The sequence below is a fragment of the Sinocyclocheilus rhinocerous genome, unplaced genomic scaffold, assembly GCF_001515625.1.
Source record: "Sinocyclocheilus rhinocerous isolate Xijiao unplaced genomic scaffold, SAMN03320098_v1.1 scaffold445, whole genome shotgun sequence".
Lineage (NCBI taxonomy): Eukaryota > Metazoa > Chordata > Actinopteri > Cypriniformes > Cyprinidae > Sinocyclocheilus > Sinocyclocheilus rhinocerous.
This window is the reverse complement of record NW_015645566.1, coordinates 658,364-671,452: the sequence shown is the minus strand read 5'-3', so window position 1 is coordinate 671,452 and position 13,089 is coordinate 658,364. Positions and strand designations below refer to the sequence as shown.

Sequence of the window (13,089 nt, the reverse complement as noted above, 5' to 3'; positions counted from 1 at the left end):
AAGAAATCTGAATATCAAACCGCAAACTATCTTTACTGCGGTTTACGGGCTGGGATAAAATAATATTTAAATCTCATATAGTGTAAGTTGTCCTCTTCTTTAATTAAAGCTCCCATCAATAGGTAAGCGCAAATACTAACGCGAGTTGTTTTTGTGTCTGTTGAAGGGAGCGGCCGCGTCAGCGCGGAGGAGGGCGTGGCGTGGCGTGACGCGACGCGTCTGACGCGTATGACGTGGCGAGCTGGATCAGCCGAAGTGAAGTCTCCTCTACACTTCAATAGATCAGTGTCGCTCTCTTGGTGCTTTCAATATAACATTGTTTGTCAAAGAAATGGAGGTAAATACATGCAACATTCAAGTGCTTCTGCAGGCAGCTGAATATTTGGAGCGGAGGGAAAGAGGTATTAGACGCGTTATTTCTTTCACATTGTTTGCACTGAAACCGAAGCCGTTTTGGACAGTGCTGTTTGCTTGTGTTTTGCACACATTCATTAATGTTTGTATTATTTATTTCCTCATGTGGGCACTGGGTGTGTCTTCTTTTTTTGCAGAGGTTTGTTTGTGTGTCTGTAGAGTGGTGAACATCGCTTTTGTTGTTGATGTTGTCGTGTTTGGCTCGCTGACCTACATTTCAGTTCTGTATTGTACACAAAGGCGCGAAATCGTCATAGATTTGAAAATGTAGCAGCGCTGGCAGTTATTCTGCTACAGTTACCGCGGTTCAACAAAGACGTCACGTAAAGTACTGGATACATAGTTACAGTGGAAAGCTTTGATTTCAAAATTGCCAAATCGTTCGATGGCGCCAAAACCAGAAAGCGGTCTCGCATACAGCTGATTTGATGAGACGCTGACATATAGCAGATGTTTCCTGTATCTGGTATAGCAGAACATTAATATTTGTCTTTTTAGATGTATAATCAGGCAACGGTCATATGTCCGATGTTTCTGTAGATGTCCAAAATAACTTATTTTTAGCTTGTATATAAGGGTCGTATATAAAAGGAAGTAGGCTGGGCTGTTAATCACTCATGTTATGTTTTATACATTTTCAGAGGCCGAGCACGGTTATGCCTCAGTGCTTCCATTCTACAGTAAAGGAGTTACAGATAAGAGAAAAAAGCAGAAATCAAAGAGTCATTCGCCTGGGAGCAGCAGGTGAGTGTAAGGTGTTGTTTTGTTATTGTACAGCTCTGTGCATCTTCTAAAACAGTGTTTCCCAACATTGATTATTGCAACAGGCCTATTGGCGACATCAGAAATGGATATTATATAATATATGCTTTTTTTGAACATTTTAGCAACTTAAAAATATTTAAAAATAATTTTTTTACACGGCACCCCTGCTCTCGACAGAAGGGTGCCACGGCACCCCGGTTGGGGAACACTGTTCTAAAACACTGATTAGCGAGATTCTTGTTATTCAGAAAATATTTAATTTTATTCTACAACGATCCTCCGCTTTTGATGTTTTTTTAAGCAAATGAATGAATGAATGAAAGGCATTTGCTTCCATTTAGACAACTTGAAGTGTTAGATTATCATTATTTACTCACTATAGTAAACTGTCTGTTTTTCAGTTAAAGTCAGTTCATTCTTGATTCAGTTCAATTTAAGAACTCTGTAACGTTCATCAGTTATGGAATGAGTTCATTTTTTTTTCTATGAAGCATGTCATCATCCAGCTCAGTCCAGGGGCCAGTTGCATAGACTGTTGCTTTGACCAACTAGCAGTTGTCTTACTTTTCCAATACAAATAAGACCAATCTACCTTTTCATAACTGAATTTAAAAAGTGATTACCAGTCTTGAAGAAAAAAAATTAGATGACTAGCTTTTTAAGACTAGTCTAAACCGTTTATGCAACTGGCCCCAGTTCTCATCAGTAGTGTCTGTGCAGTCAAGTCAATAATATTGCCAAATATTAAGTGTCCCAAAATATTAAGTGCTGAATTGATTATATTAAGTACTTTTAACTGTAGGTCAATCTAACTAGATGGTAATGTCTACAAAATGCTTATCCACACATATCTTATACAAAAAAAAATGAGTGAGAATTTAATATGAACGAATGTTATGGCTAAATAAAGCTGTTTGTTCTTTGTTTCAGGTCTGTTCACAATGAGTTGGAGAAACACAGGTAACTAAGTTTTATTTTTGCATTCTGTCCTTCAATTCAGCAATATTGCAATTGTGCTATTGGTCTACATATTAGTACAGTTTTTCAGTAATTCAGTCCCATCAGTGTGGGAGTGAGATATTGCTTTCTGCAACAGTTTGATAAAGAGTTGCTGTTGAGTAACTTTAATTTTTAGACAGATTTTGCCAAATTAAAAAAAGCACCAAGCTTTAAAATGTTATGCTCACATACTCTGGTCTGTAATGCATGAACATTGACAACATAGGGAAAAGTCCGAGTGCTATTGGAACTCCGTTTAGCCAATCAAATTTGAGTACTAGAACTAATGGTTGTATAATTAATTATATTACAAATTTAAGATGGAGGGAAATGAAGGGTGTCTTTGTGGTTTGCATGTAGTTAAATGTTATGTTGCTGCGTGTGTTTGTGATTGTAGGAGAGCTCAGTTAAAACATTGTTTGGAGCAGCTGAAGCGGCAGGTTCCTCTGTCCTCGGATTCAGCTAGAAACACAACCCTCAATCTGCTCAGACAAGCACAGCTGCACATCAAGGTGAGCCAGATTGACCAGATTACCAAAATGTTAAGAGTGATGATAATACAGAAGTAAAAATAAATAAATAAATAGAAATCGGATTATTTGTTGTTTATTAGTCTACAGAAAAAAGACAACTATTTCAGCTGAGTAATTATGGAAAGGTCTGGAAATTATTTTTTTTTAAAATGGCATGCTATCAGAATTTTGTTGTAGTTTAGAATAGGTTGTGAAACACCTGCTGACAGGGCTATGTTTAGTGTTTTAGAGTTAGTTATCTGGCAGCACATCTCATCAACACTCTTAGTGTTTGTTACCTAAAAAATGTTTAAATGCATTTATTGTGTAATATGTGTATTTTGCCTTTTGAATTTCTATGCTTTTAGGCAAAAAAGGAGACCGCAAATTAATTTCCACAGAGTTTTAAGTAAGTAAATGATAATTATTAGTGAAATAAATGGTAAATAGTGTTAATATAATTTAGGGACTTTTGGCGGATCTGATTAAAAAGTATATACAGTGGCCATTCTGGTGGAACATCCCTGAGCAATAACCCGGCAGCTTTATAAAAAATAATGATGAGCATAGGCATTAGACATGGAGTTCAATCAAACTGTTTTATTCCCAACATGCATTCAAGGCCCTTTTCCATTGTTAATGAAAAGTAAAGTTACATCTTTTGATGTTTGATTTCCACTGTGTTACTCGGTGAGTTTGGCAAAAGAAGCACTATTGGCAGATCTGAAAATTTGTGCTGTACCTGGCGCTGCTGCGTTGTTCATTAAAAATATTGCGGAAAAAGCGAACATCAATACGGAGAAGATCTTATTTACGTCAAAACTGAAACCAAGACGTTCACACAGAATGCATATTTCGTGCATTTTCTAGAGGGACATCTATCACCGTTGCACTCGCATCTCGCACAAAAGAGCCGCAGGCTTAGAAAACCATGTAAAATTAATGCAAGTTTAACTTTGAAAAAAAATAAAAATCTCGAGGCTTTATGGCGGGGTTTTTCCCCCATCTCACTGCATCTCGTGTTTTTAAATGAAAAATGTACTCTGTGTGATTGGCTTTCGACCCTTTGTATTAAACTATGCATACATACATGATGCTGTTCTGTTCTGTTTAAGCAACTTAATTATAATTGGTTTATAAACATTATTTTAAACATTATGCACTTTTTTCACAGATAGTCATGTTATCTTTTGCTTTGAATAAACGTGCATTAGTAATATTTTGATTGATGCGCCCTCTTTTGGCCTCAGGAGAGAAGCCAAAAGCTTTTCTTCACCCTAACTGAAATTATGGGTTTTATATTCGAATATAATTCGATATAAGTACAAGATTCGAATTTTGTTTTTCAGCCATTGACAGCCCTAGTGGGATCTATATACAATGAATAAACTCCATGAAATTAGTCCCAATGTTGGGAAAATAATTTTCTATCAATTTTCTAACCGATGGGTTAGAAAAAAAACAGATTGTTTATACCCGCTGTAGAATAGGTCATTCCAGGATGACACGCACGTTTTTAATACTAGGGGAAGATCCTCCAACATGTTCTCTCTGCCGAATCCCTTTATCCTTGAAGGATGTTTTATTAGATTGTGCTGGTTTTAACTCATTGAGAGAACTTTTTTTTATTCAGTTAACTCTTTTGAAGAGATTTTTAAGAGTTAAGCCAAATACAGTTTTGGAGTTTTTAGCAAAAATAAATTCTAAAAACATGATACAATTCAGCCATAATATTTCTCTCCATGAAAATAGCCACAGAAGCTGGAATGGCGTTAAACACAAACAAACAAACAAACTCCGTGAGTTTGCTTCTGTTTCTTAATGACAAGCTTAAACTATATCAAGTATTTATGTAACACATCTCATTTGTGTATGAATGGCTGTTAGATTGAATAAAGTTTATTAAAATCAAAGCAAGTTACTGTATGAATACTCTTGATTTCCCTCATATGCAGTGCTGTAATGGCAGCCTTGCATGCAATTCTTGCAGCACCCACAAGATACCGCCATTTGGTGGATTGCTATTACAAGACTGATGTCCAATTTTAGACAAATGCTTAAATATTAAATGCATAAATTGCAACAGAACATTTACTGTAAATGGTTTACAAATGTTTTTGTCTGCCAGCAAGGAAAGGAGCTAACCTAATTAATCAATCAGAGAGATGTGAAGCAAGTCGTTCTGATCCTGGTGATGCAGTGAGATTTGATGAGATGCACAGCAGAAGGTTTAAAGGTGGGTCTTCATGTGCGCTTGCAGAAGCTGCAGGAACAGGACGAGCGTGCAGAGCTGCTGAAGGATCGTCTGCGCTGGGAGCAGAGAGAACTGCGCACACGGCTGGAGAAACTGCAGGGCGGTTCAGAGAGGATGCGTAACGACAGCCTTGGCTCAGCTGTGTCCTCCGAGAGATCCGACTCTGAGAGAGGTGATCATCAGACGGCCGAGATGTTAATATTCCTAAATTCGAGTTTCTGTGAGATTAATATGAGCTTTTAGAGTTCAAATATTTCTATTCTATTATTATTCTGATCAGTAACTGGTTTAACTTGGTTACAACTATTTAATTTAAAAACACATATATGACCCTGGACCACAAAACCAGTCATAAGGGTGTTTTTTTTTTCCGAAACTGAGATTTATACATAATCCAAAAGCTGAATAAATAAGCTTTGGAGGATTGTTAGGATAGGACGATATTTGGCCGAGATGCAACTATTTGAAAATCTGGAATCTGAGGGTGCAAAAAACATCAAAATATTGAGAAAATCGCCTTTAAAGTTGTCCAAATGAAGTTCTTAGCAATGCATATTACTAATCACAAATTAAGTTTTGATATATTTACGGTAGGAAATTTACTAAATATCTTTATAGAACATGATCTTTACTTAATATCCTAATGATTTTTGGCATAAAAGAAAAATCAATAATTTTGACCCATAAAATGTATTTTTGGCTATTGCTACAAATAGCAACCTCAGCGACTTGAGACTGGTTTTGTGGTCCAGGGTCACATATGCAAACACTTTTTAAATGAAAGCTTTACTGAAGGTTTAATAAACCGTTTATTTTTTACGATTATTCTGACTATTATATATGGGTGGTAGAGTAGTCACATGAGTTGTTGATCATATTTGCTTGAAAATTGCAGAGGACGTTGAGATCGATGTGGAGAGCATGGTGTGGACTCTGGAGTCAGATGGTCTGGGCTCATCACATGCTGGGGTGGACCACAGCTACTCTACCTCTGTTCACACCTGGTTATGACCGTCCCAGATCTACAAACATCACAGAACGGTATGAAGTGGATGGGGGACTCCGCAAACATTTGATGGGCTTTACCATCATCATCATCACAGAACAGCCTTATGTTGCTGCCACTCTGAAACCATCAGACCAACTAAGCATGACTGGAATTTATTTTGTGTAGTGTATTCTTTACACTAATGGCATTATGGTGCTCTAGTATGCTATAGACCAATTCAGAGTAGATGTCACAGTTACGTCACTTGCAGCTGCGCCGCGCATAGTGGTTGCAGAAAAACACTGGGAACAAGTGGAGATAAATGGGTAAAATCCATGGAATAAAAGAAAAAAATATTTTTGTGCCTTTTGATATTAAGATCGGAATGCAAATAATTTTTATAGAATACTGTCCTCAAAGACGCCATTTGAAACTAAACACAGACGTTTAAATGGACATACTATGGATGAAAACTGTTATGATTACTCTACTTTTAAAGCATAAATTCGATTTAAACAGTAGGTCTACATAATATTCACATATGCTGTTCATAGGGGACGTATTGTATTAGCCCTACAGTTACAGCATGAAATATTATTTAAACCTTAATACTATTAGAAATTTTATTTAAACCTTACTATTAACATTTTTACATAACATTTATTTTATCTCACAATTCTGACTTTTTTTCTCGCAAATGCAAGTTTATATCTCCTAATTCGGACTTTATAACTCGACTTAACTCAAAAATAGTGAGTTTGTCGAATCCGAGGGAAAAAAGCCAGAAGAGTCGAGGGGGAAAGAGAGAATGACGAGTTGTTTTTCCTTATTAGAATTGTGAGATATAATCTCGGAATTGCGAGAATAAAGTCCGAATTTTGAAATGTAAAATCAAATTGACCTATTCTTTTATTCCATGGCTCCATAGACTGCTGCTTGAAAACCGTCATTTTCTGCCTCCAGATAGGCTCCGCCCACAAAAAAGGAGAACATTTTGAAAATGACATCTAATCAATATAATTTATAATCTTTTTAAACCTAACTATTTTGTACCCTATCCGTGAAATTCTCTAGCCGTAAAGGCCATCTCTCCCGGGTTTTCTGCAACCATGATGCGCGCGCATCCTGAATGTTTACAAACCTATAATTGGTCTATACACTCCTGAGATTCAAGTGTAACAATTTTGGTGATGCTTTATTTCCACAGAATGATTGTTTTTTTCTGGATTAGTTACGGTCACATTGCACCCGTTAGTTGTCTTCTATCCGGCTAATGAGCTTAACTTTAGGGTCAGCCTGCAGTACACATGGCTTGCACTTAAATATTTAATATCCAGCTTATTTAATTCTGTTTTAAAAGTTGAGTTTTGATACATTGCACAAAGCATACGCATGAGTACTTGTGATGTCTCTTTAGGTGTGTTATTTCTTTCAAGTTTGCTAATGTGTGAAATTGCAGATTGTCAATGCTTTTTTTCCCCCCCTTTTAATATTGCAATTTTTTTTCTAATTGAAAAACTGGGGAAGCTAATTCAAAGGTTGTGGTGCTGCAATTCATAGGAAAAGGCTGCTTTCCTTTACAGCCATGCACTTGTTATTTGCTATTGGGTAAAGGTACAGTTGGGTTTGAAATGATTGTTATTGAACTACTATCAGCATCATCGTGATGTTTCATTTTTATGTACTTTTTATTGTGCTTTGGTTCACTTCAGAGAATCAAAGTTGGTGCTATTATTAAAACACCCAACAACAAGCTCTTATGTTGAGCCCTAAGCAAGAAGCCTGAAAAACAGAACATAGTACATTTTTATTTGTACAGTGGATTTTCAGCAGTTTAATCCCTTTTCCCCTAAAATGTGTTAGTCTGCTCATGTGAAAGTTTTACTTTTCTTTTTTTTTTTTACTGCAATTCAGTATGTTGGTAGTATTGACAAAATACATGGGCTGTATTTGCAAACTGTTCAGTATCTGCTCATATCAGTCATTTATGCAGACTATTATGAACATGCTTTTGTTTTTAGATGTTTGTACAGTAACTGTTAATGTACACAGCAAAATGTTCATTGTATATACAGTTCTGAACACCAAATGCCTTAAGAACTATTCGTATGTCATTGGACCAGGAGCACCTTTGTATTTATGTCTCTCCTTGTATTCATATGTAGCATTTTATTCTTTTACCAACATAAGCCTTTTGTACAAATAAATATTTTACGTATTTAATCTGACTTGTCACTATGATTTTGCATACGTTATTTATTTGCAACTGGGGAGCTTGATTGTAATATAGTAGTCTAGACATCTTGACATGACATAGCCTAGTATTCAGTCATATCAGACCCAGTGAGAACATGTTGGCCTATTTAAATGCCATGCTTGGTTTCATTTCTCTAGAAAATGTAAGTGGTATGAGATTTACTTGATCTGCTTAAAATGGTGTTCTCTCTCCTATTCAACAGTGATCACAGTGCAAATGAAATGAGAAAAAAAACAAAAAAAAAACAAGAGAACCATATGTCAGATAGAAAATATTTATTGTTAATACCTGCTGGTCATGAACAATTAAGAGCTATAAATCATTACATAAGCAATACCGTTTCATTAAACGAATGCATTTCTTCTTTCAGACACTCAACATTGTACATTTTGACAACTTTCACACTTGTAATCGGACATTGCCATCCATCAATACTTGCGATACTTTCTGGCATATGCTCTCACGTGCCAGAGATCAGACTCCTCTGCAGAACTCTAGATATCATGCCGGCAGTGACTGCTGGAACCGTGGACCCATCAATGCAGATAGAACTTCATTTTGAAGCGACGAATCACATTGCTAAACAAGGCAGATTACAGACCTCAGTAAGTCTGAATATGAAGATTCAGAGAGGCCATGTTTGAAATACAACAACAAAATCAGAGAAATTAATTTAGCAATCGAAAAAATTGCAAACACCTCATGTAAAATCGGGAGCAGGTGGAGGATTCTGCTGTATCAAATCAAGTTTACTGGAGAATTTCAGTCGAAGAGCACATGGGCTTCACTAAATGCATTCTGAGAATCCAGACAGGCACGATTTGATCATCTCAGCTCCTGGCTAAATGCGTCTCACATCCACGTCTGTGTCCTGTGTGATGGCATGGCATGGCCCTTTTCAGAAGTGCTGGGAGAGTCCGGACACTGGACTCATCATACATACTGCTTCTTCTGAGCCTGAGAGGCTAAATCTTTCGCCTTCTCCTTGGCGGCGAGTGCGGTCTCGCGTGCCTTCACAGTTGCGGTTTCTGCCAGAGTACGTGTGGGCATTTCACCTGTGCAGTAATGAGATCCAGCTTAGCCGTCCATGTTTACAACTAAATGAATTAAACCATTAAGCTGCTACTGCACGCTTGAACTCTAGCTGGCATCTTACCTTGCATCTTGGCCAGGACGTACTCAAAGCCTTTCATGGTCTTTGTAACGCTGCTCTTAAACCGGGCAAGACCAAATTCCTGAAAATGGGATAGAAAGACGTAAAGCGCTATGAAAAACACTCCTTGCTGCCAAGTGTTGTGGAAGTTCCAGTGAGGTAATTTAACTGCAGACTAAACAGCCGTTAGCTATAAACACCCCGCATGATCTTCAGCATCAACGCAACGATCCAGGCTGCAGAATGTTATTCAAATGTATTTAAACAGATCACACACACTACTGTAATAAAACTTTCTTTGAGATCAACATAACCAGGTGTTGTTTAGACGTCCTGTCACCCGCTGACCTGAATCGCTCTAGAGAGGCCGTACAGTTTGGAGGAGATCCAGGCCTCTCTCTTGATCTCGGTCCAGCTGTTGTTGTCAGGGTTCACTCTGTACACACAACGCTCTTCAATACTCTACACACAGAAAACACATAGTTAACCTCTCATAGTTCATGTCTAGTCAGGCCAGTTGATAATTAATCATAGCCAGTCCAGGAAATCATACAAAATAACTATATTATAGAAGTAACTGTATTTGAAACAAAAAGCATGTTGAATTGCACTAAAAATGCAATGCATTAAAATGCAAGCACTGTTAATGCAATGCATTATTTCTTTTTTAATTAGTGCGATTCAACGTCATGCTATTTTGCTTCAAATACATGTGTCATTATTTTGCTTCCATGCCATATTCAAGTGCCAGCAGGTGAAATATTATTAATCTTTCGTCTGCAATTTTCCGCATGCTGTGCTTTAGTTAAGAAAAAGAGAAGTGTCTTTAAATTAATCCCATTTAAAGCCCCACTTTGGCCACTGTGTCCCTTTTTTTAATTCTGATTTTGAGCACGTCACCAAATACCCCCTAAAAAACTGTAATTTTATTAAATTTTTTTTACTATCCAAATAACTATATTATAGAAGTAACTGTATTTGAAACAAAAAGCATGTTGAATTGCACTAAAAATGCAATGCATTAAAATGCAAGCACTGTTAATGCAATGCATTATTTCTTTTTTAATTAGTGCGATTCAACGTCATGCTATTTTGCTTCAAATACATGTGTCATTATTTTGCTTCCATGCCATATTCAAGTGCCAGCAGGTGAAATATTATTAATCTTTCGTCTGCAATTTTCCGCATGCTGTGCTTTAGTTAAGAAAAAGAGAAGTGTCTTTAAATTAATCCCATTTAAAGCCCCACTTTGGCCACTGTGTCCCTCTTTTTAATTCTGATTTTGAGCACGTCACCAAATACCCCCTAAAAAACTGTAATTTTATTTTATTTTTTTTACTATCCATTACATGTTTTAATCCACTACGTTTGGAAGACAAAGTGCTTACTGTCATAAAAATACTGTCAGAATACACAACACATTAACGGTCCTAAAAATAGGTTTAATTAGTTTTTGTGACAAATATAAATCCTTATTCTCTATAGATTTTGGGGTGCAATTGTCTTTGCAGGTGTTCTTGTCAGCTCTGTGAGACAGGAGGAGGGATGGCGGCCCACCATCACACGAGCGTGGCTGATGTTCCAGGTGAGAGTGGTCATGGTCCTGCCCCGAGGATCCACTACAGAGTCCTCAATGATGTAAGCCTTCCGTGCCATGTGAGCAGGCAGAAACTTCTCCGCCCAGCGAGGAGCTCTGCTTGTTTTGGTCAGGAGACGTCTGGAGATCAGACAGCTGTCCGGAGTGACTTCCCGAAATATGATGTCTTCAGTTAAAACATGATTACTGAGGAACACAAATAAAGAAATGATATAAAATCAAATAGACAGTGGTATAAGAATATAATACATAAGAAATCTTGTAAAAAAAGATATACATGTACTGCGGGAGCTGTAGGAGGGTATCTTAAAAGAAAACAAATATACATATCTGTAGTACCTGTAGGGGTTGGGGTATCTCTGCCAGAATGCCAAAAACACTTGGTCCCATGAGCTCTTCAGAAAGCCTGCACAGCTGAAATACTTCACCATTGTTCCCTCTCAACCTGCTTGTGCTAAAAACTGTAACAAAGCACAAAAACAGCAACTAGTTGATAACTAAAGAATATAAGTCAAACTAAATAATATCTTGAAGACAGGCATGAGGAAAGCCTTAATTAAGGAATAAGACTTGAATTAAATGAGTACGTGCAACTTTAGCTATGGACTGACAGATAAGAAGCATGAGCTGCATACCTACACATGCCCAAACATTTTTTTTGCAGGTTTTTATACTATGAGAGCCAAAAAAATGCTGTCTATGCAGGCAGCCCATTTGGTTTTCAGATTATAATGTTAAGAAAAGCTGTCCAGAAACCAGATCCAGATAAGAATTTCACTTTATTGAGACCATAACGTTCAAATCAGCCATCAAGACAACAAGCTTACTATGTGTTGAGACTGTGATGTCCGAAATGTTCGGCAACTGACTGGATTTTGACGCTATGATGCCCAAAAACGCTGTTTAGGTACACAAACCACTAGGTTTAGACAAGATGGTGCCTAAAAATCATAGACAGCCACAGAATTACACGTTGTACGGCTATATGAAAAACGATTAGATTATTTTATTATTCATATTTTAAAGCAGTAGTGGTCACAAGCATTAAAACTGTAACACTGCATTATAAGCTATGCCTTTCACCTTTACTTCAGCTAAACCTGAACCGTTGGATGAATGTCATGCACATCTGCTGCTCGTGTTGCTAACGTTAGCTCGCGGCTAACGCATGTTTACTCTCTTTCTGAATGAATGAACGAAAACAATTATTAACATGAATGCGAATGAGGACTTACCAGCGTAAACAGACTATGGGGGCGCTTTGCGAAGTGATTTTTCTCTACTCCTACATTTCGCGACCATCCGTGTGTCTCGTCTACGTGACTGTACGTGACTAAAGAGAGGAAGGTCATGGTCACTTACGCCACTTCCGGAAGACCATGCACGTTACTGCACTGTACAGCTGATTTACATGTAGCTTACCCTAACCATAATATTACTAATAGTATTACATACATTTAACGTGAATTCTAATCTAAGTACATACGTTTTGAAGAGTATGCATATAGCCTATATAAAAAAAACACTTTACACTTTAAGGTCTGGATAAGGGGGTGATCAGAACATCTCCGTTTTCCGGGGCCATTTCCCGTATTTGGTGTCCTGCCCGCGATCTGTCCATGAAAATGTCCCATTTTTTTGCAGTTCAAAACAGTCCGCCAATGCACTGCAAAAACGACCATAGAAGCCTGCTGTTGCATGCTTACCAGAGCACTGGTGTAGTAATATTTTTTTTACCAACAGAAGGAGCTGCGCCGCTAAGTTAAAGGGTTAGTTCACCCAAAAATGAAAATTAGCCCACAAATTACTCACCCTCGAGTCATCCTAGATGTATATGACTTTCTTCTTTCAGACGAATCCAGTCGGGAGTTATATTAAAAATGGTCTTTGATCTTTCAAGCTGTTTAATGCCACTCAGCGGGTGTTGCATGCATCAGTCCAAAAGAAGTTAAATAAAAAGCGTCCATCCATAAAAAAAGTATCTCACACGGCTCCGGGGGGGTGAACAAAGGCCTCCTGTAGCGAATCGATGCGTTTTTGTAAGAAAAATATCCATATTCAAAACGTAATAATCACTTTAATGTAGCTTGCGCCAACAGTCCTACACGGAAGCAGTTCCGGGCGGATGACGTATGAGTTCGGCTTTGCGC

The 13,089-nt window shown here is 37.5% G+C and overlaps 2 protein-coding genes across 3 annotated transcripts; one reads left to right on the top strand and one right to left on the bottom strand.

Moving 5' to 3' along the window:
- The first annotated feature begins 331 nt into the window (after positions 1 to 331).
- LOC107706726 (max dimerization protein 3) lies at positions 332 to 6,160 on the top strand. The gene is made up of 6 exons (XM_016510531.1): positions 332 to 401; positions 1,056 to 1,158; positions 2,110 to 2,139; positions 2,576 to 2,690; positions 4,951 to 5,116; positions 5,840 to 6,160. The coding sequence occupies exons 1-6, from the start codon at positions 332 to 334 to the stop codon at positions 5,953 to 5,955; spliced, it is 600 nt and encodes a 199-aa protein (XP_016366017.1). The 3' UTR covers positions 5,956 to 6,160.
- A 2,289-nt stretch (positions 6,161 to 8,449) lies between these two features.
- LOC107706737 (PRELI domain-containing protein 1, mitochondrial-like) lies at positions 8,450 to 12,325 on the bottom strand. 2 transcript variants are annotated; one of them, XR_001636179.1, is made up of 7 exons: positions 12,175 to 12,325; positions 11,279 to 11,400; positions 10,900 to 11,125; positions 9,691 to 9,804; positions 9,346 to 9,424; positions 8,889 to 9,244; positions 8,450 to 8,768 (listed from the first exon to the last, which is right to left on the bottom strand). XR_001636179.1 is itself a non-coding variant. In XM_016510544.1 (6 exons), the coding sequence occupies exons 2-6, from the start codon at positions 11,368 to 11,370 to the stop codon at positions 9,123 to 9,125; spliced, it is 633 nt and encodes a 210-aa protein (XP_016366030.1). In that variant the 5' UTR covers positions 11,371 to 11,400; positions 12,175 to 12,325; the 3' UTR covers positions 8,450 to 9,122. The 2 variants fall into 2 exon arrangements, 1 of the variants encoding a protein (XP_016366030.1); XM_016510544.1 differs by having other exon boundaries at positions 8,450 to 9,244.
- Positions 12,326 to 13,089: the final 764 nt, after the last annotated feature.